This window comes from Tigriopus californicus, chromosome 10 (assembly GCF_007210705.1).
Source record: "Tigriopus californicus strain San Diego chromosome 10, Tcal_SD_v2.1, whole genome shotgun sequence".
NCBI lineage: Eukaryota > Metazoa > Arthropoda > Copepoda > Harpacticoida > Harpacticidae > Tigriopus > Tigriopus californicus.
The window spans coordinates 12,902,142-12,928,267 of NC_081449.1; the positions used below are offsets into that span (position 1 = coordinate 12,902,142).

The 26,126-nt window shown below is 43.5% G+C and overlaps 3 protein-coding genes across 5 annotated transcripts; 2 read left to right on the forward strand and 1 right to left on the reverse strand.

Annotated features, from left to right (window-relative positions):
* The first annotated feature begins 2,676 nt into the window (after window positions 1-2,676).
* On the forward strand, window positions 2,677-10,208 carry LOC131889429 (LIM/homeobox protein Lhx6-like). Of its 3 annotated transcripts, none has more exons than XM_059238526.1 (4): window positions 2,677-4,122; window positions 7,894-8,405; window positions 8,855-9,536; window positions 9,631-10,208. In XM_059238526.1, exons 1-4 carry the CDS (start codon window positions 4,024-4,026, stop codon window positions 9,844-9,846), a joined length of 1,509 nt encoding a protein of 502 aa, XP_059094509.1. In that variant the 5' UTR covers window positions 2,677-4,023; the 3' UTR covers window positions 9,847-10,208. The 3 variants fall into 3 exon arrangements, with proteins under 3 accessions (XP_059094509.1, XP_059094510.1, XP_059094508.1); XM_059238527.1 differs by lacking the exon at window positions 2,677-4,122 and adding an exon at window positions 6,587-6,738; XM_059238525.1 differs by lacking the exon at window positions 2,677-4,122 and adding an exon at window positions 7,269-7,740.
* Window positions 10,209-20,027: 9,819 nt separating this feature from the next.
* Window positions 20,028-21,464, reverse strand: LOC131889431 (E3 ubiquitin-protein ligase RMND5A-like). The gene is made up of 2 exons (XM_059238529.1): window positions 21,232-21,464; window positions 20,028-21,159 (listed from the first exon to the last, which is right to left on the reverse strand). Exons 1-2 carry the CDS (start codon window positions 21,365-21,367, stop codon window positions 20,072-20,074), a joined length of 1,224 nt encoding a protein of 407 aa, XP_059094512.1. The 5' UTR covers window positions 21,368-21,464; the 3' UTR covers window positions 20,028-20,071.
* A 2,121-nt stretch (window positions 21,465-23,585) lies between these two features.
* Window positions 23,586-25,084, forward strand: LOC131889434 (protein SCO1 homolog, mitochondrial-like). The gene is made up of 2 exons (XM_059238531.1): window positions 23,586-24,236; window positions 24,622-25,084. The coding sequence occupies exons 1-2, from the start codon at window positions 23,727-23,729 to the stop codon at window positions 25,009-25,011; spliced, it is 900 nt and encodes a 299-aa protein (XP_059094514.1). The 5' UTR covers window positions 23,586-23,726; the 3' UTR covers window positions 25,012-25,084.
* The last annotated feature ends 1,042 nt before the right edge of the window (window positions 25,085-26,126 follow it).

A 26,126-nucleotide genomic window follows, 5' to 3' on the forward strand; every position in this document is an offset into this window, starting at 1 on the left:
ATGGCTTCTTCTTGGGTGCCTTGTCCTGTGAGCTGATCAGAAATCAATGAAAAAACGGAATGAGAACACAGGGAAAGATGATCATGGCAAGATTCTTATCCAAACGGCCTTCTAACAAGGTGCCAAGATGGTAAAGATGAGTGCGAAGAAAAGTTATTGTCGCCCCAATGCCTTTCCAATCCACTGAGCCTTAAATACTGATAGTCGCAAATGTTTCAATACCCGCACTAAGAACTAGGAGATGATGATGATGAAGAAAAAGAAGAAGTAGTAGTCGCTTTGTGAGTACAAAACATCAGGGGAATGAAATTCTAGTTTTGCTCTTGATCCGTCAAAACGTTCACTCTGGTATCTGTCAAGAGGTTTGACAGCCCCCAATGTTTCGTTCCTTGGCATATCTAGAGGGCTCAAAGAAGAGTTTTGGCAGCATTGCATCTTCCCTCGGGGTATGCCGTAAGTAGTCAATGCATTCCATGAACCCTCAATAATCTATCAGCGCAAACGTCTTGACGTTGAAATTGAGAGGCCAAAGTCTCATTAAGCAGGAGACTTCTGTCCAATCCAATGTGTCTACTTCTAACTGAAGCTGCGAGGATTAGGGAAAGATGGCCATAAGGGGGCTTGACATTCGTCTCCTCAATCCCATTTAAAGCCGAAATGACAACTCGGGCACATTGTCCAATGTCCATCAAGGGGGAAAAAGTCTTGATCAAGGTCAGAAACTGGATTGGATGGACAACAGGGTGACTTTTTCTGACCCTGAATGCCACTTCCTAACCGTCAAGTAGAACAATGACGAGGAACTCATCTCTTCAACTTTAGAGGAAAAGTTCGGGAACAAACTTGATAAATGATGGGCGTGGGAATATTGGACACGATGGTTTTCATCCCAATCTACCCAGGATCTTTCTCTCTCGCTCACTCTCTCTCTCTCTGTCTTTCTCTCTCGTATTGCGCTCGTTTCGGAAGCCATTGATTATCTCTCAGTTTTCGGCATTGACCAAAAGTGGTTTCGAGTATCAGGAAACCCAAGCGACTCAATGACTCTCCGGGATACTTCGGCACATGCAACAAGATCTGATTGTTACGACAACAATTAGTACTGCACAACCAAACATATGCAAATAGGGCATCGAGACAATGGGAACAGCTTTTCCATATGGAAAGAGCCAGTCAACCATGGCATGAGATCGCCACACGGCCATGGTAAAATGCCTTCCGTGACTGGAAACGAAGCCTTAGCTTCAATTATGTCTGAGTTGGGGATTGATTATTGGTTTCGGAGCTAAAAAAACAACATCTCTCCCAAAGTTCTCATGTTGACATTGACACAATTGCAGCCAAATTTTCTTTGGGTGGGCCAAATTAGGGGGAAAATGTCAGCTTTAATGATATCACGTACTATGAAATCCAAATCTTGAGCGAATAAAAAAAATGTTATCTAAAATGGATGTTAACAAATGATGGAATGAAATGCCATTTTTGATTCTATTTTCATGTCAAGAGTCTTCATCGGAAATGCAGACTAAAATAAAATGTGTTGACAAAACATGTTCAACTCTTCCACACAGTCCTGAGCCATGCTTGCATGTGTCACAAGTAAGAAATACGTGTATAGCTTTGTACGACACACTAACTCACCCAGATTGCAATAGGTATCAGTCAAAAATATCAGAAGATCTAGGTCCTGAACAATAGTTTCGTGGATTGGATTTGCGACAATCAGCACTTAGGTGATGCGAACAAATTTTGTGTATGGGGATTCTGATAGGGAACTAATCCTATTTTCAACTATCGAGATTTCGCTCAAACCTCAGGCCCTTATTTGTTCGTAACGTTGTCGGGAGAAAACAATACTTCCATTCACCTTCCCATTCCATCACCCTCTTGAAGGAGTGAGTGCTGCTGATGTAGCTGAAGTTGCGAGCTTTTGCCCACAACAATATTATGGCTCAAACATGATTTCCAACCCATTTCGGCCTGCCCGCTATTGCGTGCCAATGGGCGAATACGAGCATGGAGGTGAAGGGTAGAGAAAAACATACAATTCAGACAGAACCTTAGATCATAATTCAACCTCCTTAATTGACAGTTATGATGTGCACTAAACTTCTCACAGCCATGCAACCCATTGAAACAAAGGGTGACCAGCTGAAGAGTTGAAAAACATGTCGACATTCCCTTTTTCTACACAGACTGCAGAAGTCAAAACCAAGCGAAGAAGGGTGCAAATGGCTTTAGGAACAAATTGTGTATCTGTCTCTTAAAGAGTAAGCGAAACATCTGATTTTCCTAAGTGGAAGGATTCCAAGATGTAGCAAACCAATTTGAGATCCCAATGACAATCCAGTTTCTAGAGTTCCCTAGAATAGCAGCAGGTTGGTTGGAGAAGTCATCAAGAAGCTCGATTCGACCACTCGCCCAATCCAGAAAGAAGACTGGGAGATCCAAGATAACAAGCTTGATTCGAGCTTGATATTTCTCCTCATAATTGGACGAAAAAAAGTTGCTCAGGCAAAGGAATTGGAGTCAACCACGAGGGCCCTGTCACTAGATCAATGACGTTTCTGCTCTTGGCCCGACAAAAGGAGCGAAAACCAGCCGAACGTTGAAGGAAGGGCCCCGGGTCTCCCAATGCATGCGGTACTCGCGGAATATTCAGGCAGCCCACATCGCTCCCCTAAGACTGAAAAGCTTCAATAGAGACGATAGAGGTAGCAATACAAGAACAGTCCTAATTAAGCTGATAAACACTCTTATACCTGGTAATGAGCTCCAGGTTCTTTTTCCACGGAGAGGGAGATATCTTAGGCCGGCTGGGATAGGCCGTTGGGCAATGGGCAGGCCAAAACTGCTACACCGACTCCTCAACAAGGAGTCAACTTTTAAAACTAACAAGCTCGTCCAAAGAAAGACACCACTAACTACTTTGTGCATATCGAGGTTGGATGTGGAGGACTTCGATCCTCAATTATCATTGTTGTGCTTGTGAGACATTGGTACCAAGTACTTTGAGATCAATGCGTGATGGATTGAATTGGATCATTGTGAATGTGCATCATTTCGAAAAAAGCATCCCTCGCAGCTCAGGTGACCGCCGAAGAAATTGGGTCTTAATGTGAGTGAATCGGTGCAAAGTGAACTGAAGCGTCGTTTGGCATTTGTCCACATCTTTCGGAAAATGTCAGGAATCAATTCCTATTTCTTGACACATTTTTCATGTCCATTCCACACTCAGACGGTCCAAGAGCATGTCAAATCTCAGTCCAAGACCTCCAGGACACCTATAAGAAGTCATTCGAGATGTAAGGCAAGAAAAAAAGCCACTTGACAACGGCCATTGTTTCGACTGATTTACAGATTTCATAGACTCAGACTTGGACTCGGACCGTACCGGATCATCATCCCACCTTGGCTAAATCAAAATGGGCGGATGAATCGGCATCTTGAGGTGCCCACCGTCGCCACATCACTTCGGCCCATTGTTTAGAGAGCAAAAAAGAACCGCTGCAATAGCGACCAATGAGGTGGAGCCAAAGATGGGCCTGAGATCTTGAGGTCAGTGGCGGCGGTGGCGGAACAGATCCTGCTCATTCACATTGACAACGGACACCTTGACTCGTTACGAAGTGAAAAGAAGCGCTCCGTTGGCAGCGAACGCTCCATTCTCCCTTCAGTTTTTTTACCGTCCTTCGCTCCGCTCGCCACGGTTTGAGGTTGAAACCAAAAGAGGCGCGGGGAGAACGAAGGGACGAGCGACAAAGGGTGTTGAATTTCCCCGCCAGGGGCGCTCCGGAGAGAACAACGTAAACACATCGCCAGTTGAGTGAAATCGCCTTTGGATTCCAGTTCTGATCTTGGTGGTCTCAGGTGGCAAGCCAGTTCCTGAGGGCCTTCTACCAAGCCGTCTAGCTTGCTACGCTCTCACCTATTGATTGCATCCTTTAATATTGAACTTGGTTTACCGAAGGGACAGATATCCTGCTCAACAAAAGAGATCCCAGTGATTTCTCATGCGGCCTAATGATGGGAATTCTAACACAGACAAACTATAAGCAATCTCCAGACAACCCCGGTGTACATCTGGAACACGAGCCCGAGGACAAGGACAACTTCTCCAAGGTAATTCAAGCAAATTTTAAGTAATCAGGCAAGTGTTAGTTTTTCTAGCGTAAGTACATATATGTGCACATCAAACTAGGCTCATTTCGGATAGGATGGTTTTCAATCTTCCGGGAACTTCGATCCATTAATCACATCCTGTTGGCAAATTGACTTTGACAATCGCTGACTGAATCTATGCATCGAAGATTGCCAATGATAATGATAACGCTCTTTCTACCAATGAGGAGCATGTTGAAGTTAACCCAAACATATGTGCAAATGGTCCTATCCGCAAATTTGAATATTGATATCAATTTTTGGCCAAGAATAACACTTTGTCATAATTCAATGTTTTTCTTGCCAAGGGATAGAAATATCAATGTACTGAAGAGAGCACGTGAAAAAAACATTTCGTTGAAGCAATGATCCAGGATATCCTGCGGGCTCCGTACGAATAATTTGCTTTCAAAATAAGCGCATTAAACCAAAAGCTACGGAGATTTTGCTGCCACGTTCAAGTTTGTACTGTTATTGCTGTACAATTGTATTAGGTGACCTTCTCTTGACGTTTTCTATAATTTGGTCTGTTCCGTGTGAAGATCTACTCCATAAGAGCAGAATACTGTCCAAGATTCCCGGAGAGCTTCTGGGTGAGAGATTCACGGGCCCTGGCATGATCCAATGATGTACCCTAGGTTTTCCAATTTTAGCAACTAATTGGAACTCGGAATTGGATCCCAAATTTACAAGAGTAAATAGATATATGGGGATTTATTTCAATTACTGGCAGTATTTTTGGGTGGAATACTTGTATATCTGTAGCGGTGCTTGCTCGTGTACTAGTTCTGTGCTCTCTCATGTGATTCATCGTTCTTACACCCACGCGAATCAGAATAAACGAGAAGAGAAGTGCTCCATACTATTGACTCTTCATATTAATGCTTATGATGTGACATATGTACTCGTGGGACCTTACATTAAATTTATTGACATTGCTAGGTAGGAATTTCTTTATACAATATACGCTTAATCACAAATGAAGTTTATTTACTTGCATAAAAATTGCCATCATAACTCATCTTTTGACATTGCGAGGTATGAGAAATCAAAACAAAAGGTTTGAAATTTGTACACTTGCATTGCAAAACATTTTGCCGCGAATTTATGTGCACTACAAAAACATTGACTCCATCAGACTTATGAAGTCGGCCTTTTTTTGCAAATGAACAAAAGCGCATTCCAATAATAACGCATTGCGAGTGTCACATATCTAGCTGTGCTGGATTAATTGAAAAGCAGCCACATATCAATTGCAAAGCATTAACGTAGTACAATGAATCCAGTGTGGAGTTTCAGAACCTAAATCTACTCAATCGCCAATCGTTTCTGCATTTTGCTAAATATTTCATCAACGTCAGAAATGTATTACATTGGCACAAGAGACTGACATTTCTCCTTCGATTTTCATGTTAAAGACAAGAATGCTGATTTGAAGTCTTGTTTTTTCCAAGAAAGTATTTCAAAATTATATTTAGACAAATCGAATTCATCAGCCATATGATTTTGCGATAATGCACTTTTAAGCTGGGAAGCGTCCAACGAACCCTGTAATTAAGAATCAATTGTGTGTTGTCAACAGTCACTCTCGCACAAGTGGATGCTGGTCAGCTTGTTACTTAATTGATTGTTGTTTATTCCACTCAAATCATCTTGCAATGAATATAAAGAGTATGGGAAAGAAAATATAAGTAAGATTAGAAAATTTAAGTAAGATTAAAGCGAGGGGAATGAGTTCCTGCCAAATCTTAGCGCCCCTCGCCAAAGAGATAGAAAATAAGTTGCAATTTCTAATATTTGGTCTTTCATTTCGTTGAGAGTATTCAATCATTTTCCTTCACAATAGTTGCACCCTTGGTACGGGTTAAAGTATGCGGCTTTTTTTCAATATGCCATTCCTCCCCTTCATTAGTGTCTATTATCAACCATTTTCCCACCAATATCATCCGCTGGGACTATCCACGTGCCCGGTAGGTTAATCTTAAACAAACATTTCATTTAGTGCTCACCAGCTCAGCCTTTCCTATCATTTGGCAGAACTCAAAATACGCGCCAGGTACCCTTTGGGGAATGCTCAAAATCGATTTCAACGTTTGTTTCAATTTAATGGCGTCCTTTACAACTTTTCGTTCGGAGTTATTTTCCCACTTTAGTCCATGTTGAAGCCGGGCACGCTCTAAATATTGATTTCACCTGGCTGGCGCACTCTAGCCTAAACAGTTAGATTAATAGGATTATTTTGATGATTTTATTAATGGGCGCGGAAATATACCCTCTCCGATTAGGGTTGATTCAAGGGGATGGATTAAGAGCGCGATAGCGATAGCCTCCCATAGGATGAGGGTTAGCTTGATGCCACTTTGGCGAGATTTACAACAAGGCGTGAGCGTCCTTTAATTGAAGTCAATCTAGCGTCTCTTGAAATATAGCAACTCATTTGTCTTGAACCATTCGTGTGGATAACAACACAACCAGCTAGTTGTCAAGAAGGTCAGCTTTCAGCACTTCAGAGTCGATCAATACAACTTTTTTCAATTCGTTGAAATCATCCATCAAGCCATGGCTCCGGATCCTGAAGTAAGTTGATACAAACGTCGCAATAGGCATACTTGTGTGGAAGGAGCATCTTTGATGGTTGTTAATGCTTTGGCTTAGCTTAGTGAACAATGCCACGTGATGTGGCCAGACGTATTAGTGAAAGTCTGGGGAAACACCATCCATAACTTAGCATCCATCTCAGCCTCTCAAGTATGAAGGATATTAGTGTGACGTTGTTCGTTCTCAGACTTTGAATGACATATTGCTCGGTAGGCGACTGGACATACAACTGGTCGACCCAGCGGGGAACCCAACTTCCATTCAAACTTCACTTCAGAGTTTCTGTCTCTCGTACGTTCAAGGAACTTTGTCTTAAGCTGACAAATGTTTCCAAAGCAAGTTTTTTTAGTCACCTTTTGCAGCGTGCCCTTTGGGTTTGAAGTCAAAGTAGGATGATGAGTAGATAGGCTTGATTTTGGGTATATCTTGTAACTATAACGTGATAAATCTCAATCACAAATTGGGTTATGACTTATGACTGAAAACATCGATAACATTGACTCTCTGTTGGAGTAAAGTAAGTGATATGTAAAGGAGAAAAGGTAGTCCTGTATTTCACCTCCCATTTTCATCCCATCTCTGCCTTCACAATGACACATTTCTGTCTTCTCTGACTTGTCGTCCTGACATGAGAGATTGCTCAGCAGGGTATAGTCAGGCAAAAGTTCTTTTTCCCGAAATTCAGTTTGCTTTCTTGCCTGAGAATTGCCTTCAAGGCATTTGAAGAGCGTCGTCGTTTTGAGTGACAAGTCAGCCCCGCCCTCTCAAAGCACGCCGCCTGCCACGCCTTCCTTTTCACGCCTCCTGCTCGTGGACGCGAGGAGAGTGGTGCAAATGCAATTGTTTCAGACCATTGAGCAAAATTTCCCTGACTTTGAACAGGAAATGATCGGCTCGAATGTCAAAGCACTCTCGTTTTGTCACCATCGTACAATATTGTTGTTGTGGTCCATTGGTACGAGAACATGGCCATTGAAACGGGTAATTTGAGTCGGGAAATGAAAACTACGTACCCATAGTAGGCGAGGGAGAGACAAGGACATGGCTAAAGTTTGGAACACGACTCGTCATTTCAAGCGTTACTTCCAATCGACGTTTTCAGCCCAGCTAAACAACATTTTCCCTTCTCTCCAGATGTTGGCCGCTGGGATTAACATTCGTGGAGTATCCCCGACATGTCCGCCCGAGGGTCAATCTGCATCCCGTCTCCATCTTGAGGAGGAGGTGCAAAGGATAGTGGAAAGAAATGACTCCGTGGATCGCCCAGTCCCGTCGAGCCAAGGGGCATGGAGTTCCGTACCTCAGCCACCCCCTGGGAACCACCATCTTCACCCTCACGATAACCCACACCGACAGCCTCCGTTACCTCCTTTCCATGAACGAGAATACCATTCGCCCTACCCTTTGCCCCCACCTCCTCCGCCACTCATCTCTACGCCTCATCTGAGCGGCCATCCAAATCAGGGTGGCACGATCTGTGAGATATGCAAAGGCATGATAACAGACGAGTATATTTATTCAGTGGAGAAGAACCGCGTGTTCCATGAACAATGTCTGGCTTGCGCAGAATGCCATGTTCCTCTTCACGATGGCAACCCACCGATAGAACACAACGGCTTATTGCTCTGTAGCCATCACTTCCACAGGTAGGCATCACTGAGTTCTTGTTTACGTAGTACACGTTGTTTTGTACTGCAGGTATTGAACACTGAGCTACTGGGGAGGGTGAAAGATTTCGATCTGGAGGCGCTCAAGTCAGCGGTCAATGCATGCAATTGGCGTTTCAGGTGGCAGATGCAACTTGAAATTTATTTAGGATCTCGTCTTTTATTTCCCCTTTTTCTTGACAGTTTATGGCCTTTATTGCACTTTTAATTGCCCCCAGGAGCTTCCCGCGCTCGGAAGCTCTTTCACAGCTTTTGACGGTTTTCATCGGTCTCAGTTTGTGAATGCCACCACAGAAAATCCGTCTTACCTGTCTTTCATAGTTATATTTGCTCTCTCTGCATGTGCACCTGGCACGTTACACGAGAACACTCAAGTCTTCTATTGAGTCTGACTGACACAGTGGACTTTTTTGTTTTTTTTGTTGCAGTAAATTTGCCCCAGTTGGAACTCAATGTTCTCGATGTGGTGTGGAACTACAGTTCGGGGATACAACCATGTTTATCAAGCCTCTCTGGTTCCACGAAGACTGTTTCCGATGTCACATCTGTGATACCAAACTCAAGAAAGGAGAGTCGTTTGGCAAGATTGATGGAATCCCCTATTGTCATGTGCACTACTCTCAGTATAGTCAGATGAACTACGGTATACCCTTCCAAGCCACCCCGCCCCATCTCTCAATGCCTCAAGGCCAATTCCATCCGCTTCCGCCCATCCCCGTGTATGGTGGAGATAAGCATTTGTATCCGCATTTCCATAACGAATTCGGGCCTTCCATGCCATCACACGCTCACCCACAGGGAGGGCCCCATGGCCACCCTCAGGGTCTGCCTCAAGGCCAAGAGTTCTTTGGCGCCGGAGAGCCCATGCATAAAAAGAGGCGAGGTCGCAAGAAGCGAAAAGCCGAAGTCTTTCAAGGCATGAACGGTTACGTGCCGAATGGATATCCCGCACCCGATGGGACGGACGGCACTAAAAAGCGCGCCCGGACCTCATTCAAGCACAATCAATTGCGGGTCATGAAAGGCCACTTTCAGATCAATCAAAATCCAGACTCCCGAGAGCTTAAGATGCTGGCTCAAAAGACAGGACTGGACAAGAAGGTTTTGCAGGTAAGCACTCGTAGCTTGACCTTATCTCACTCGCAATCAGTCTTCTTGAAAAGGAAGCGAACACTGACCCGTTCCTGTCATTTCGTTCTTGCAGGTCTGGTTTCAAAACGCCCGGGCCAAATGGAGGCGGAACAAATCGGACAATATGGGCGGGACTGAACCTGGCAATGCTCAGTGCTCTGTCCAACCGGGTCTGAAGCCTGGACCTTGTAGCTCAGGTTCGGGGTCTTCGACCACACACATGAGCGATGACGGAGGAGGCTATTTCAACTCAGTTGTGATGGGAGAGATCTCCCCATCTTCGATTTGAATTTCCCTTCATCAAGGCGGCATGATGCCGGCATCCTTAAACGAATTGCGAATCAAAAAGTAATCCATATTATCTGTGAACTGTTTGATGTGTACTATCGACCACTATGAGTGTGCCCTCTTCCCCCTCCAGTCTTATAGTCTACTATGTCATTACTACCGTCTGTTTTGCATTAGAAAACAAAATTATCTTGCTGTGATGAACACCTCTAAGAAGTATTACTATTCAAGTATCCACCACCATAACCACCTCCTTTGCTCGTATTACCATTACTATTATCACTATTGCTATGGCCATTATAACCACCACACCACACCACCGCCACCGTTTTTGTGTGTTGCAATAAAACATGAAATCTCGAATGTCTCTTCTATGCCATTTATTTGTCCTCCGTTCTCCTCGAGGTTGTCAGACCACCTCACCGACTTTTTGCCCCCATCTTAGCCCCCCTCCCTATTTGCCAAACCAAACTAGTTATCAGAGATGGTCTGTCGTTGGTTGGTATCATTGTGGCATTATCACCCAGATAAGCCTCTTGTTCTCGCCATGATGGAGGCAGGGGCATGTACAATTTGGTTACCACACGTTGGGTTTGAGAAAATGCGATCAAGCAATGAAATCCTTCATCAGGACTCCCCTATTTGTTTGACGAAGACCAATGGCAATTAAGACCCCATTATGTTGCCTTAAAGCGGAAACTTGGCAAGCTAGGCACCTGAAGCTTAAGAGAACAAATGATGTAAGATGACCTAATCAATATGTTTACTTTTGCTGGAGAACATCAAGCAAACAAACATCCTGTGACCAGATCTTTCCACGAGGCTTCGTCTTTCCCATTCTCTTGTGCGGGCCTATCGGGTAGCATAAAGATACTCGTGGCTGATGATAGCAACAAGACGCCATGGGTGAAGCTGTAAGTTTTCAGGATGTTCTGCTTCGATAGCATTTTCGAATCCTATCGTCTTGGGAGACGCATGTCTGATAGTGAACGAGTCCATTGCCATCATCACCAATCCTCTCTTTCTCTCTTTCTCTCTCTCTCTCTTCCTCCCCCCTCCTCTTTTTTCCGTGATTTGAGTCGTTCTGTTCTCTCGGAGGTCCAAAGTGCGCCACGAGACGGACGGGTTGGTCCGAAAAGGTGGGTCGGTTTGGTTTAGGCCGAGTTCTTGTCAGCTGGGCCAATGGTTCATACCTAGGGAAGCGAAGGGTCCACTCCCCGAGTACTCTAAGGTTCTTCTACAGAACTACCGATGTCTCAGTGTTGAGAGATAGGGCTCCTTGTCCAATGTCTCTGCCATGATGATAAGCTAGAGTGGACGCAGTCAAGCAAGAAATGGCATTCTCCTATTTTAGGAGCAGCCAAATTTTGTCAAGAATTAGCTCAAGAGGGTTGGTTGGTCGAGAATCTACGAAATTACCACAATTCTCGATGACTCTATGAAGGTGAGAGGATTTCTCCCGAAGTTAACTGTATAGCTTGTCGTTTTGATTCATGAGCATGGAACATTGAGTTTGTTCACCAGTTTCATTGAGTTAAAACTGCCTCATCATTCCGTGACAACTCAATCATCAGCTGACGCGAAATAGGTACCTTCATTCGAGAGGAATCTTTTGACAAAAAATCACTAATAATCAACAGTTGCGACTCATGCGGCAGCAAGGTTCAAGCAAGCTACTTACTGAAGTACTTTGACGCCGGAGAACATTTTTGGGTCCCCATTCCCAAAGTCATCGTGCTCTCTTTTTCTATCGCCCTCCAGATTTTTCCACGTTTTACGTTTTAACCCGACCAAACAAAAGTTGGATCATCACCACTTGCCCATTGATTTGAAAATTCCTTCTCCACCATGACTCGTTGGTCCTTAGGGTGGGAGGGGGGGGGGGGGGGGGATTGTCTGTACCAGATTTTCTGCTGTACGGCCAAGGCGGATGATTTGAGAGTCTTTAAAGAGTATCGAAAACGGACTTATGATGGCCAGATCGTGAACTTGCCAGTCATGACCAGGTTACTTAATCAAGTTGGCTTGAGGAATGATGAAGTATACCCTCTTTACATTGCTGTACAACAATAGCTTTCAACAAATACCATGAAGTTATTCACGAGGAAGAGACACTGCCTGTCTGCGCTTACAGGAACCCTGATTTTGGAAGAAAACTTGACCATTTTGTTCGACTTGATGATGTTCCTGCTCCTCAACATGCCTCGACATGAGAAGGCTAATGGCACAAGAGAACACAACATTAACATAAAGAACAGATGCTCCAAGGGGCAGGCTATTCCTATTTCCTACACTACCTGTACACATGGGAGAATGGAAGGCACCCAAGTCATGATAAACCTTCGTCATAGCTTACCCCTTAGCATTGCTACAGACTAGTACAGAGCTCCATCCCTTTGTTCTAACGCACCAAAACGTCAGGTATTCTTCAAATGAATTGGACCGAACTTCCATAAAGCACGCAAGGCTAAGAAGACGCTCACGTCGAAAGTCCCGGACCTCACTTTGCGTTTTTTATGAGCCCATCTTCGTTGGTTGGTTAGTTGGTTTGCTCGCTTGTGTTAGTTAACAAGCAAGCAAGCCAGCCAGTGAGGGCTAATTTCCTTGAGCTGTCTTATGCATACGAGAGACCATGAGAGGGAAAACTATTTGAAATACTGCCATTCCCTTCGTTTCACCATACCACTATTTAACGACGCTCTGAATCATGTTTTTGGTTAATTCGCATGACAAATGAGAGGGAGAGAAAGAGGAGTCTTCTATCTACGGGATTCTATGCATAATAATTGCATGCCTCGTCGTTGCTGACAACGCCGACGAAAGTGATGAAAACTTGACCAATGATGGACGGAAAGGGGCCAATTTTCCAATCCACTTTGGCTTTGATCCTATCATTAAATACACGTCTGAGTATTACGACGCACTCATGCTCTCGGTAGCGACGGACTGGCTGATGTTGCTAATGAACTCATCCGAGAAAGCCATAAGTGATCATTTTGATGATACGAGGCTTTTTTCGGCCACTCGTCTTGGGATGGAGTGGAATTTTTGGAGCCCCATCAATCAAACCTGTCCAAAAACGAGATCAGAGTTAAAAGACCACAGACAATGAGACCCCTTCGACAAACCACACAACCACCAAACAGACCCACGACACCCACCCGGACATTTCAATCCAGTTCTGAGCAACCCTTTCGCAACAGGAATCCCAAATCCCCCCTTGCCTTCTCTACTGCCCGAGATCAAACAGCTGCTCCGCCGTGTTTCTGCTCGCTCTTTCTCTCTCTCGTCATTCCTATCGGAGCATTATTCACTACTATCACTCACTCGTAGTCTATGTCCGCAAACCCCATCCCTTACCAGTGGGTGAGTCGAGGGTCGATGTGTCCTGTGTGTGCGTATAGTGGCAATCCGGTATCAACGGGCCCGATGTCGAGATGCTCGAGATTCTAATCCATCCAACCAAACACAAACTGCAGATGGTTTGTGGCATCCCTCGTCGCTTTGACAACTTGTATAATATCCATCCTGATCCTGTGGTTAACCGCCTTTTGGGGGTGTTAATACCACTCTATCATTGTTATCCTATTCATTCAGGCTCAAGTGGGCAAAGTGATGGGGCAAATTAAGACATTGGATGCAAACCAATGTCTGGTTGAATCCTCTCTCCCTCCAAGTCTCTCTTACGTCTCTCTAAGTCTCTCTCGGCACCCTAATATTCTTGGCAGGCCTGTTTGGCAAAAGCTTCCATCGAAGGATCTTGAGTAGTTTGGCACATCCAGAAAGTGGTCCACTGGTAGTTTGACCCCCAGACCGTCGAGATAAGAAAACAACAACGAGATCGAACTGGGTTTGACCCACTCGCTTTGTTATCTTGATGGCTGTCGTCGCGGAGATCCGAATCGCATTGACGGGAATCTTCTCAGGTAGAAACGATTCAAAGAGTTGTTGGAAGAAATGGAAAAAGTCACAGTACCCACTACGTACTCGTACGCACATCTTGTTAGGAAGTACCATGACAGCCAATGCAATGTGTGGACTAGGAATGGATCGAAGCGATAACACAGCGTTGGATTTGCAATGCTTGATAACTGTCTGTGCTTGCCATGTGCCTTTGCTTCCTTTTTCTCCGGTCTCGCCTCAAATGCCATTAGTCCAAGTTGTCCACTCCACGTAGAGACTCAACCATCACCTTCCAAAACCCGCGTGTGCATGATCTCATTTACAGTGTACTCAATTTGGTGGCGATCCCACAGGTGTACTTGAACAATACCCGCGCCTTTTCTCCTCTTAGTAGTCCCAAGTAGATTTACAAGCGTAACTTTTCTATAGAAGCATCTTGTTGGACTCCTTTGACGCAAAAGCCATTCTTCGACAGTACAAGATGTATGCATGAATGGCCAAGAAGAAAACATCATGACCAAGTCCAAAACATCAGAGTCAAAATGCGAGCAGAAAATCAATACCAAGTCTCTAGGAGAGAAGGGAAAATGCCGAGCATCGCTCGATATAGCATCGTGTTGGTGGAGTGGTTCAAGGACGACATTCCTTGGCAGGGATTCCACCCGACTCCACCCTACAATGCAATGGACTGCAACCGTCGGCGATGGACGAATGCACAGAAAAACTGAAAAGAGTCAAACGAGCCTCTCACTCGCTTCATCCATCCTTCCATCCAACCATCCATCCAGAGAGTGAAATAAACCGCAGGAGATCTCCCGATCACGACTTCCCACTTGGCCTGATGTGACGCCTTCACCTCTACTCCATCAATAGATGATTCCAATTCCATGAACTAGAAGAAAAAAAGACTGGCTCGTGCCAAGTGAATTTAGAGGAGGAAGTTGACTCCGAAATCATCCATGTCTTTGAAGTTCAAGACTCGAGAATCTAACCATTTGTCCATCGACCATCCGTGTGTTAGTCAAGAAATGACCCTTTTTTGTCCAGCTAGTACAATCTATGTACAATCCAGATGCTGAGAACGAGGCGAACGAGATGGGGTGCAAAATGAAATAACGCCTTACTTTTTGACAGGGTCAAGACCAAGTTTGTCCATCCACCGGGGTCTCGTCCCCATTGAAGAAGGAGTCCGTCTAAAAACTACCACTACTACTACTACTACTTTAGCTACTACGTTATGTCTTATTCTCGCCCATAAAGAACACCCTGGAACTACAAAAAACAGTCTCCACTGTTATGAATTCGTCAGGATAGAGTGTGCTAAATATAAGTGACCAATAAATCAAAATGATATCGAAACTCTCTCATGGGAAGGATAGCCACAAGTATGCTGTCACTTATTTCCACCCCCTCATGAATTTGAGTTCATTTTCCTCAGTGACCTGAAACAGAAGCATCTTTGGTGCCAACATGGTCTCCTTACAAGTTACTACTCGTTCATGGGTATTTTGGTATCTAAGCAGAGCCCCCTTGAAACTACTCGAGCCGGTGGCATGGTCCAACAAACTCCGTCTTGGAAACGTGAATGTCACCTGAGTCCGAGATGAGGATGTCACGTTGTCCATGCTGTTGTTGCTTGCTCCCTGCTGCTCTCCAAGGCATCAATTCACTGCCGACCAAAGGAGTCTGTGAGCGAAGTGAGGACTTCAAGTGCGCCTATCTGGCGTCAAAATCACTGCTGGGTTGAAAACGGACGCGTTTCTGCGCCATTTTTCTTGGACACGACAAGAAATCCGATAGTTTCCACTACCTTGAGCTGACATCTTTGTCAAGGAGCGAGATAGGGTTGCCGATGATTCATTGCTATGACAAGTGGGTTAGAATCAAGGCGGGAGATTGACTTGAAGCAAATCAAGGGCGAACAGTAAAACAGAGAAGACTAACGCGGTAGTCGACTGAAATACTCCAAACATTCGCTTCACGTTTTGATTTTATTGATTGGGTATGGGAGCCCTTTGGAGAAGTATGAAATGGGTTTGATCTCCCACCAAGTTTTGATTGCTTCGAGGGGTGCTTTGACTGCTTTCCAAGTTTATTGGGAATTCACGGTTCCGCGCGCTTCTAATGTTTTATTGACCTGACGAGATACACGCTGTTTCATTCGAAACAGGTTGTTTCAACTACTGAACTGGTATTCTGGAGGTTTTTTTCAAATAGTCTTCTCCCTAACGCCAAAATTATGTCATGTGAGGAAAGAAACGAGCAATTTTTTTTATAATCATTGAGATATTTGCCCGAAAATCAAATTGAAAAGCTGAGCAATAAAATGAAGTTTTGAATGAAATGGGCAAATTTTTTTCTCTACTTTTTCAAAGAAACTTTTGTCTCTTTTCAGCAATTTGCTTTAACTCCATTCCAGGTTTAGCTATGTTCTCAAATCATCAAGATCAAGAAAACGCTTGGACATAATTTGATCTGGAATCTGTCCACCCTGTACGTATTTGCAGAGTAAATTCAAGTTATTGAGCGACATTCGAAACCAGAATGAATTCTTAACCAAGTTGGGAGGGTTCGGCGGAAACTCGGATTAAGGTTGGTAAGTGCGGTAGCTTCCATTTGAATACGGGCATAAATCCGGAGCTCCCTGGTTGGGAAGTTGACTTTAATGGTCCCGGACTCCCCACCGAGATCGATAAGACGGTAAGTGCCTGCGATAAAATTCTTCATAGCCATCACATTTCGAGTGGGTAGGCCTAAAAAATAGTTACCACTTGCCTTGATGCACCTTGTTTTGTAATGATTCCTTTATGAGTCATGTCACTCAGTCATAAAAATAATATTACCGAAGAAATGCAAGAATGCAAGACGGCATACTTTTTCATAAAAAAGTGAAGAGGGAAGCATTTGCAGTTATTGCCGTGAGAAAATGAGATTAAAAACTTTACATGTGTTGTTTCCAATGGCAAGGATATTTCATAATGGCACGGAGGTGTTTGGGATGGAAAATGACAATTCTACAAAATTGGAAGCGATCCAATGATCTACTTTTCCAATGTATCCTCTTTTATGGTCACTGACTACATGTTGCAATTTTTAAACTTCATTGAATTACCGAACGTTTGTAACTAGCTCTAAAACGAGGTTTTATACACCCCCAAACAAACTTGGTTCAAATCAAAGTAGCTAGTGTGGCCGAGCAGTCTAATAGACAGCACAACAAGGTAAGAAAAATCTTCCCCCTAGATGTTGTGGATTTCAATCCTGTCTTTCTTGAGAACAATCCCAAGTGTTGTTGCTTTGATCAAACGGTCGGTCTGGGAGTGTGATTTGTTGTTTAAGTGGTCGCGTGGCTACTTGCTTTTTAGCTTTCTCTTCTTTCTATCTCTAGAATTGAAGAATTATATATTCTCTTAAATGGGTTCATGTTTTCATTCACTTTTTTCGTCTATCGATCGTGTTATCCCAATGTTTGGGTATTTCATGCATTTTTTTTATTTCACAGAGTATGTTTGAAATGTTTCATTTGTTTATTTCATATATTTGTAAGTGTCGTCTTATTTTATTCCATCCGTTTAGTTTCGCATTTTCAAAACAAAATTAGGTTCTTGAACCTTATTTTGTTCAATTAACTTCTTTGTTTGTTCCTGTATGTCGATGAGTTTGTTTATGCTCTCAGAGATTAGCTAGCTTGGTCAGCCAAAAGTAGGTCATCCCAGTCAACCTACTAGTCTCTCTTGTTCTCTCCTTTGTTACTAGTCTGCTGGAACCATCGAAGGGACTTCCTGAAGATGACAGGAACTGTCTTGAATTGGTACTGGACGGGAAAAATGAATAAGGCTTTCATTATTGAAGCGTTGATAGCTTGAGTGAGTCACACCCAACCACTACTTGAATACCAACTCAAAGCAAGCTTCCATGGTTATTACAAGCAAAGCTATTAGAGAAATGCGAATCGAAAATACTGGAAACCCGACCAAAATATGGAGAAATAATGTGGAAGCTTCCTTTAACAGCTGGAGAAAAACCGTTAAAATGCACAAGAGTAAAAAAAAAGATGAAAAAGAAACATGACAGAGCTAAGGGGAGAAGGTGAGCACGTGAAAACCCAGCGCGACTGAGCACCAGCTACAAGTAGAACCAGTAACATGGGTTGGGTGGAAACCGAGGAGAAAAATACTCCCTGGGGACAGACAAAGGTAAGAAAATAGGTGGGCAAGCTAGGTTGGGACTCGACTGCGATGACCTACGTTTGGCTGACCAAGCTAACCAGCCTCTGAGAGCATTACCAAACTCATCTAAATACAGGAAAAAAACAAAACAGTATAATAAGACAAAAGATGGTTCAAGAACCTAGCTTTGCATTGAAAATGCAAAACAAAACGTGAATACAACAAGAGAAGCCAATTACACTTCCAAAAACATGATATGAACAGACGAAACAATCCGAAACTACTCACATCTAACACACATCGAACGTGTAGAATAGTTCTTTCTCTTGACTAGTGACCGAAAACTTGCTTTCCAGCCACTCATGAACACAGTGCCATGAAATAATGTTTCTAACCGTAGCGTATGGTTTCCTTTGCGTGAATGAGAGGGAGTATTTTACCTATGAAAAACTAGTCCTCATAAGAAATAGTTATTCCGCATGAGGGCGTTTGTTTGTCTATATGTTAGGAATGATCTGAGCAATGTACAATGTACATGATCTGAACAATGTCCAAATGTCTAATGGAGACGTAGATGTCTTAATTTGTCATCTCTAAGTTTTTGATCTGAGCATTGTAACAATGATTAACAGTTTTCTTGGTGTGGGACTTCAATTTTCCAACTAGCATTGTATAGCCGGGAGATTCACCCAGATGGGCGTACTCCCATTTCGAAATTGACATCTCAGTCGTTCGAAAAGCTTGAAAAGTTTGCGATCCTGAGCAATTTCTACCACTTGCATCTTGGATCACCACTACTAGATTATGAAGGTAAGGGCATTTAGCAGGTCTCGTCCATAAAGGATTTAGGCGTGGTCTTACAAGATAATGGAAAGTTCGATGAGCATATCCAGTTGAAAGTTGGTAAAGCTTTTCAAACCTGGGGTTGGATGTATGGCATGTTTAATTCCAGAGATAGTATCACGATGCTACTAACTCTGTACAAGTCGATCGTTCAGCCACATCTTGAATATGCCTCGCCCATTTGGGCTTTCAATGAGTTCAGCTGGTTTGCAAAAGGTCGAACAAATCCAAAGATGTTTTACCACGAACATTGAGGATATGAGAGAACTCTCGTATAGTGTAGTGAGAGGCTAGAGAGGTTAGGATTGTACAGTATTCATAGATGGTACGAAAGGTATCTGATACTGTATGTACGTATGAGCTTTGTCCCAACTCACGATTTAGGGTCAATTGTAGCGACTGCAGAGGCTTAACGTGCGTTTTGAGAGCGCCTTCAAGCCTTCGAGAATCCAGGCTAGATAGAACAATGAAGCCAAGGTCTCTTCTTTCTCGGGGTCCTCATTGTACAATTTGCTTTGTTTATCTAACTTTTTAAACTTAAACGTTGAAGAGAAATATAAAGTGGTCAAGGCCATATTTGTCTTACTAATTCATGGGAAAGAAAACCCATTTGGTCTTTTTTCGTCACTGCCGTCACCGTCTGGAATATATCTGGTCCTGATAAAAGGCAATGAAATTTCAAATTTCATTATCGAGGTTCCTTGAGTCAGCATCTGAATCTATGCGTAGAATAAATAATTTGCCGTGGAGGAATGCATCACCTGACCCCACACTTACCTATTTTCTTTAGGTCATTTTTCATTGTGAAGATTTCAAAACTATTTGAAAAGAGCGTTCATGTGGTTTGCCAAGCGGACCAACTATTGGTTACTTTGCTCCTTTTTGATTGGCTGCTGATTCTAGGCCCTGCACAATTAATCCTAGCAAAGTCTATATCTTAGCCCGTTTTATATTAAAATTAAAACGGAGCGAAAATATCCGTTTGCTTTAAAAGTTGAAATTATTGCCGATCATGTTCAGATTCGGGTCAAATATTTCACTCAATGAAAGATGGAGGATTTATAGGAATATTTTTTTGCCCCGGGCCATTTTCAGCCTTTTAGGCTAGAGAATAAGGGGACACAATTTGTGGACTTTCATTCATGCAAATGAGACATTCTATCCCATACCTCAGCTTCATATAAAAAGATTTCGCTAGACTTCAATATTTTTTTATCTAATTTATTCTATTGTGGTAGTGATCTGCTTGCTCCTTACGAACGCGGAGTTGTGGAAGAATTATCGTTTATTATTAGTCCGCGTTCATCATTATCAAAACGTGATTTGCCTCGCGTCTTGAGGATTTTGCTCCACAGGGCAATAGGGACACTTCAGTTTATGTCCGGATGTTAGCTTGGTCAAGGCATCTTTGGAGATGCAATGGCCACATGTGAGTTTCAAAGGCGGGTTCTGCTCGGTTGTTTGTTGTCTCAAGATGGGACAGGCAAAGATGGAGTGAAAGCGGCATTCTGGTCCGAGGTCAATCTCAATGGGCAACTCGTCTTTGGCATTGGGATTCCAAACACCTGCCACTTGGCGCTGTTGCATGACCTGTTTGATATTCAATAGAGCTGGTAGAGCGATACATCCGGCATTAATTACCACGGATAATGGTGACTCAATCGAGAGCCCCATCAGGGCACAAGCGTCCTTCACAAAGTGCTCGACTATGTCTTGCCATAACATGGTGTCCAATAGGTGGGCATAAGGAGAGTCCTCCAGGGTCTTGCCCGACGATGCGAACATCAGGGCGCCCATAAGCGCTTGGACCTCTTTTTCATGCGACTTAACGAACTGGGGGAAATAATGGCGGGCGTATCCCACCGCTTCCAGACATTTGCCCTCTACGAGAAGGTCAATGAACCGGAGTTTGTGGAGCTTCATCTCCAATGACGAGGATTGGAGTCGGGTCACTGCACGGCTTGAAGCCTCTGGAGCCCGGTGCATGTCGGAGCTGTTTTTCGACGCCCACTCGAGGGCGGGACCAAGCCTCTTTTCTGCCAGGGCCTCAACCACGGCATTGAGCTCCTGGAATCGGTCCTTGATGACATGAGCATCCTCAAGCTTAGCCTCTTGAGCCAGAGTGTCGCTTATTTCTAACTGGCCGTGTCGATAAAAGTGCTGTAAGATGACTTCATTGAGTCGTTTCTGTTGATCCGCAGCTTTGAAGATATCCTCCCTCGAAGTGGAGTCATAATCAGTTACAAAATTACGATCAATAGCCTTCCCAACTTTGGACACCGACGAATGAAGATCTCTATGGACGGTTCCAAATGTGGACACCACTTCTGACAACCCCTGAACGGTCTTCATTAAACTGAAGGTTTGAGCCGGAGTCAATGCTGCTCCGCTTTTACGAACTGGAACACAAGAGTAGAAACATCCATGTAATAACCTTCTAACCTTTACACGCGTTCCCATTTCTAACTGACCTTGATCCAGTTCTCTTTGAGTACTACGTAAAGTCTCCAAAGTGTGGACCAATTGCTGGCCATTCGTAGAGTCAAATCGGTTAAATTTCTCGCTCAGGGCGTACAGTTCACGTTCCACGCTCAAAATGGAATCCATGACGGGACGACTGAGGCCAAATAAGGACCGATTCTTTAAATTTTAATCCTTTGTTCCGTCAGAGACAGATTTCTCTCTTTGGTGGTCCATAAACTAACAACAGGGTGACTACAACGGAATCTAGACTTGACTCGAGAGAAACTGGAGAGCTAATATTTTCGTTCAGATTTGACTTAACCATCACATGATCATATACTGTAAGAATTACGAACCTCATAGTTACAATGACAACCGATAAAATACATAGAAATGAGGAGAAATAACTATTTTGACGTTTTGTTCACTTGCTTCACATGTCACAAGAATTTAATCAGGTAATGGAAAAAGACGATTCAAAGGGATTCCAAAGGGGCAAAAAAGTCATGGCCTCGGATGAAGATATCCAAGACGTCCTGAACAAGGTGGAGCTGATCAAGAAACGCATGAAAATCGTGCAAGTTGAGGAACTTGAAAGGAAGCAACGAAATCTTCACAGTGATGAGATCTTGTCCCGGTTTTCGGAGCCACAAATGCGCCAACAGTGGAGGATTTACAAGATGGTCGAGGACCAATGTTCCAGGATCGAGGATGAGGTTCGGATTGAAGTTGAACGGAAAATGAGATTGAAGAGAATGCAACTCCGAGAAGCAGACCATCCATCCGGACTGATTAAACAAGTGGGAAGAATCCGGAAGGACGTAAAATTCACCCCAAAACCCAAGATGGACAGTAGTGCCATTGATTTTCAAAGCAGACCTTCAAGGGCCTACAAACCTCCAATTTTATCCAAACCGTTGAGATCTGAAGAACCAATCAAGAAGACCTTTAACCCTCCAGTAACATCGCCAATAACCAAAAAGGAGCCAATGCGCCCCAAAGCTCCTTCCAAATCCGATGAATCCGTGCCTCAAGGACTTTCGATTTCTTCCAAGAACAATCCAAAAGTGAGGAAGCAATTCCTGTCTCCATCCCTCCCATCCAATGTGAAACTCATCCATGTGACTCATCACCAACCTCCAAGACAGCCAATTACGTTGTTATCCGGACATGTTTACCCGGGAGTGGATATTCCACCGTCTCAAATCCAGCACAAACCAACCCCGCCCATATTGATTATCAGGGATGATTCTGTGGAGATTCCATCAATTTCAAGAGCTTCAACGCACTCAAGGACTCAAAATGAGAGTTCTAGGAATGAGCCCGAATCAACGACTGGTTCTTCAAGAATTAGTGTTCCATATGAGCCAAAGAAAGCTGAGCAAAATATAGAATCGAATGATAACACTGATGGCTCTAAGGAATATAATTTGAAGAACTCTGAGAGACTAGAAGAGATGGAGGCAGAAGAGAATTACGAACGCCAAGAAGATGATGATCGTGATGAAAAAGAAGAAGCAGAAGAAGACGAAGAGGATACTTTAGGAACAGATCGGCTCTCGACAATTCCTGAAGACACGGAGAGCAAGGTTGTTTCTTCCGCATCGGTTCCTGCGGATATTCCACAATGCCATCAAAATGCCATCGAACCCGGACCCAACCAACCCCAACAATCTCCCGTTTCTAGTGATTGCACGGAAGGACCTCAAAGCTTCATATCCGGATTCCATAGTTCTGACATTACTTTGAAAGAGGGCGTTCTCTCACAGTCGGACGAGTCCGACCTATCTCCCCGTAGCAAACCTTGTTTTATACCCGAATCTTTTGTGCCCTCTCCAGAGAAGTTCCCCCTTCATTTTGAAACCGACCCAGATTCTTGCACGATCCCGGCGGTAGTTCCTCCGCTAAAAGAGATGGCCAAATTTGTACTTTATCAAAACCAATCGAGTCTGAACCTGCGTCAGCAACCCCCTCCGGACGGGCTGAATAATATTGCCACCAAATTATTCCAGACAGAGGCTACTCAAACTAGTCTTCCTGAAGTCTCATTAGACTCTGGGACTCTAGCCGAGGCGACGACCATGGAAGAGATAGAGCAGAATTTCCCAACCAAAGAGTCTTCCAGTATGCCTTCTACCGAAACAGAGCTCTCTGAGGGACAACTTTTGGTTTCTTTCTCCACGCTTCTTTCAGACGGTGAGGTTTCCAGAGCTGAACTGTCCAATCCCAACTCCAATGTCTACAATCCCAAAGAGGGTATTTTACTCCTGGAACCGAGAAGTTCCAAATCCACAAGTGAGGGAGAGATCCCGTTCCCTCACCCAACCTCTAGCTAGCTGACCCAACAGAACCAACCTATCGTATGATTGCGATCCATGCAAAGCACTGCATGCATGTTTACGAAAGGATATCCAACACCCAAGCAATCTGACAACTTCAAACTATACAATTAGTTAATAAACACAAGTGTGCAAACGAGATTCTTAGATAGTTAGGCGTGAGGATGTCGTTTCTTGGACTCGCATCTCGAGCCATGTACGGCCGGTTACTGGGCAGTTCTTCATTGCTCATGAGACAGACTGACACTGTCCATCGCCCTTGGGCTCTGACACGTGGTTTTCCCGGTCGATGCATTTCCACGACTCAATACAGATTGGAAGAAGCTAAAGACAAACCCATTGAGAAGCCCAAGGCGCTGAATCGTGAAGGTCGAGGTCAGAGGAAGTTTGGGGAAGGTGGTCCGGTGTCCTGGGCGAATCTAGCTGTTACAGGCACACTCATGTTGACCGCTTTGGGTGGGTATCTGTATGCTAGAAGTGTGAAGGACAAGGAGTTGGAAGTCGAACGCAAACGGCAAATCGGCAAGGCCAAGATTGGAGGCAATTTTGACCTGATCGACCAGGATGGCAATCCGAAGACAAACAAGGACTTCTTGGGCAAATGGGTGTTGTTGTACTTCGGGTTTACGCACTGTCCGGACATTTGCCCTGATGAAATGGAAAAGATGTCAGAGGTAAGTTGAATGTTGGAAAAAACAAAGCTACCCTCAAGAGGTGTTAAAACACAAGATTTACTGGAATTTCCTGCATTCTTCTCAAAATGGCTTATTATTTTTGGTTTACCCAATAAACTGCACCATGTCCCTCAAATCACAGCTTCAATAGTGGATATTTCGCCTCGAATGGCGACTCCTGAATTCAGAATGGGGCCTAATCACTAAGTGTGAAAATATTTGTACTGTATGCCATGTATCCAATGAGAAACATCTAGCAATAAAGATATTTACTAATAGGGTAAATTCCTGTGTTTAGGTCATCCCATGGAATTTTACACCCATTATTCAAAATGACCTCAAAAAAAATTATCAATCCCATGATCCTTTTTTTTTTTTGCTTTAGGTATACGACGAGTTGGTTGCCTCCACGAAAAAAGGTAAAAAAGACGATCAGTTCGTTCCATTGTTCATCACAGTTGACCCGGAGCGTGATCAAGTCCCTCAAGTGAAGGAGTACATTAAAGAATTCCATCCAGACATGATCGGATTGACCGGCACTCCTGAGAAGATCACGGAAGCTTGCAAGGCGTACCGCGTATATTTTAGCGCTGGTCCCAGAGATGAGGACAATGACTACATCGTGGACCACACCATCATTCTCTACCTTATTGATCCCTCGGGTGAATTCGTGGATTATTATGGGCAAACGAAAACCACCGATATGATTAAAGAGAGCATCCAATTTCACATGGGTGCCTATAAACGTGCGAATAAGAAATCTGGCTTCTTTTAAATGATTTTGAGAACAAATTTGGAATATGTGGCTGCAACCCTTTTGCAAATAAATGAGCCTTTTCAAGTTAGAAGAGTTTGTTTTCATTTTTCTTATACCCCCGCTATAGTGAGTTCCAAGTTTCAGATTTATGGTTGCTGGGATTGCAATTCGTTCCGTTATTATCCTCGAGGGATTCTTTGCAACCATTTGATCAATGATACAGGCGTCATTGATGGTAGTCTGTAATCAATATTGGAATCATGATCATCTTACAAGACAAATGAAAAAATTGCTTGTTTTTTTATCCTCGATATTTTGGGTGGCCTGAGGGAAAAACAGGTGGCAAAAGTCGTAAATTTCTTATGGTGTGTGCAAAAATGGGAAATATTTCTTCAAACAGCCACCAGGTTTGAGCTTATTTGTTGCAAGTACCTTTGTTTAACACAAGAGTTTGAATGACTGGTTGTTGTTTCAAACCTTTAGCTTTGGATACGAATCCGAAATCAAATTCGAATGTGTTAATAGGGGTCTGTTTTTATAGTTTCGATGAATAGCCTCATGATCTCTCCCCATATTAAAAGGGATGGTGTTATCGTTTATCAGAAAAAAAGAGGGTGGGACATCTGAGTCATTCTCTCCAATCTTCATGTTTCTACTAAATTCCAAGCAATTCAAATATCAGTCACATGTTGTTTTTACAATGGGAACTTCTCCCATATCTCAAAGGGCAGGAACAAACATGACACTGACGATATCTTCAAAAACTAGTGCCATTCGCAACAAAAGGAATGGAATTTGCTGGTCATTGACTTTGTTCCTGTTGTACATGATAAAAGAAAGTTTTTTAATCATAAATCCTGCGCTAAATACGATGAACGCATGCTTCAGCGGCTTAAATCAATAATTTCCCAAATAAATAGGAAACGCTAACCTCGAACCTCTGAGCCAGACAGAGCCCATTAGTATATCTAATACTGCTGGGGCGAGCCTTGGATTTTCTGACTTTTTGTCTACTCTAGACTCGATTTTTTGCTGGACTCAAGCCAACTTTCAATATTGGGCTTTTACTTTGTTTCGCTTTTCAGCAATTCATCATATCTAATCGTTGCTTCATGCGAAAGATCATGAGAACT

Coding starts and splice junctions, on each gene's coding strand:
- LOC131889429 (XM_059238525.1), top strand. CDS start 7,594: ATGCAATTGTTTCAGACCATTGAGCAAAATTTCCCTGACTTTGAACAG. Junction 7,741..7,893: donor GAACATGGCCATTGAAACGG/GTAATTTGAGTC, acceptor CCTTCTCTCCAG/ATGTTGGCCGCTGGGATTAA. Junction 9,537..9,630: donor TGGACAAGAAGGTTTTGCAG/GTAAGCACTCGT, acceptor TCGTTCTTGCAG/GTCTGGTTTCAAAACGCCCG.
- LOC131889431 (XM_059238529.1), bottom strand. CDS start 21,367: ATGGATTCCATTTTGAGCGTGGAACGTGAACTGTACGCCCTGAGCGAG. Junction 21,160..21,231: donor TCAAAGAGAACTGGATCAAG/GTCAGTTAGAAA, acceptor CTTGTGTTCCAG/TTCGTAAAAGCGGAGCAGCA.
- LOC131889434 (XM_059238531.1), top strand. CDS start 23,727: ATGTCGTTTCTTGGACTCGCATCTCGAGCCATGTACGGCCGGTTACTG. Junction 24,237..24,621: donor AAATGGAAAAGATGTCAGAG/GTAAGTTGAATG, acceptor TTTTTGCTTTAG/GTATACGACGAGTTGGTTGC.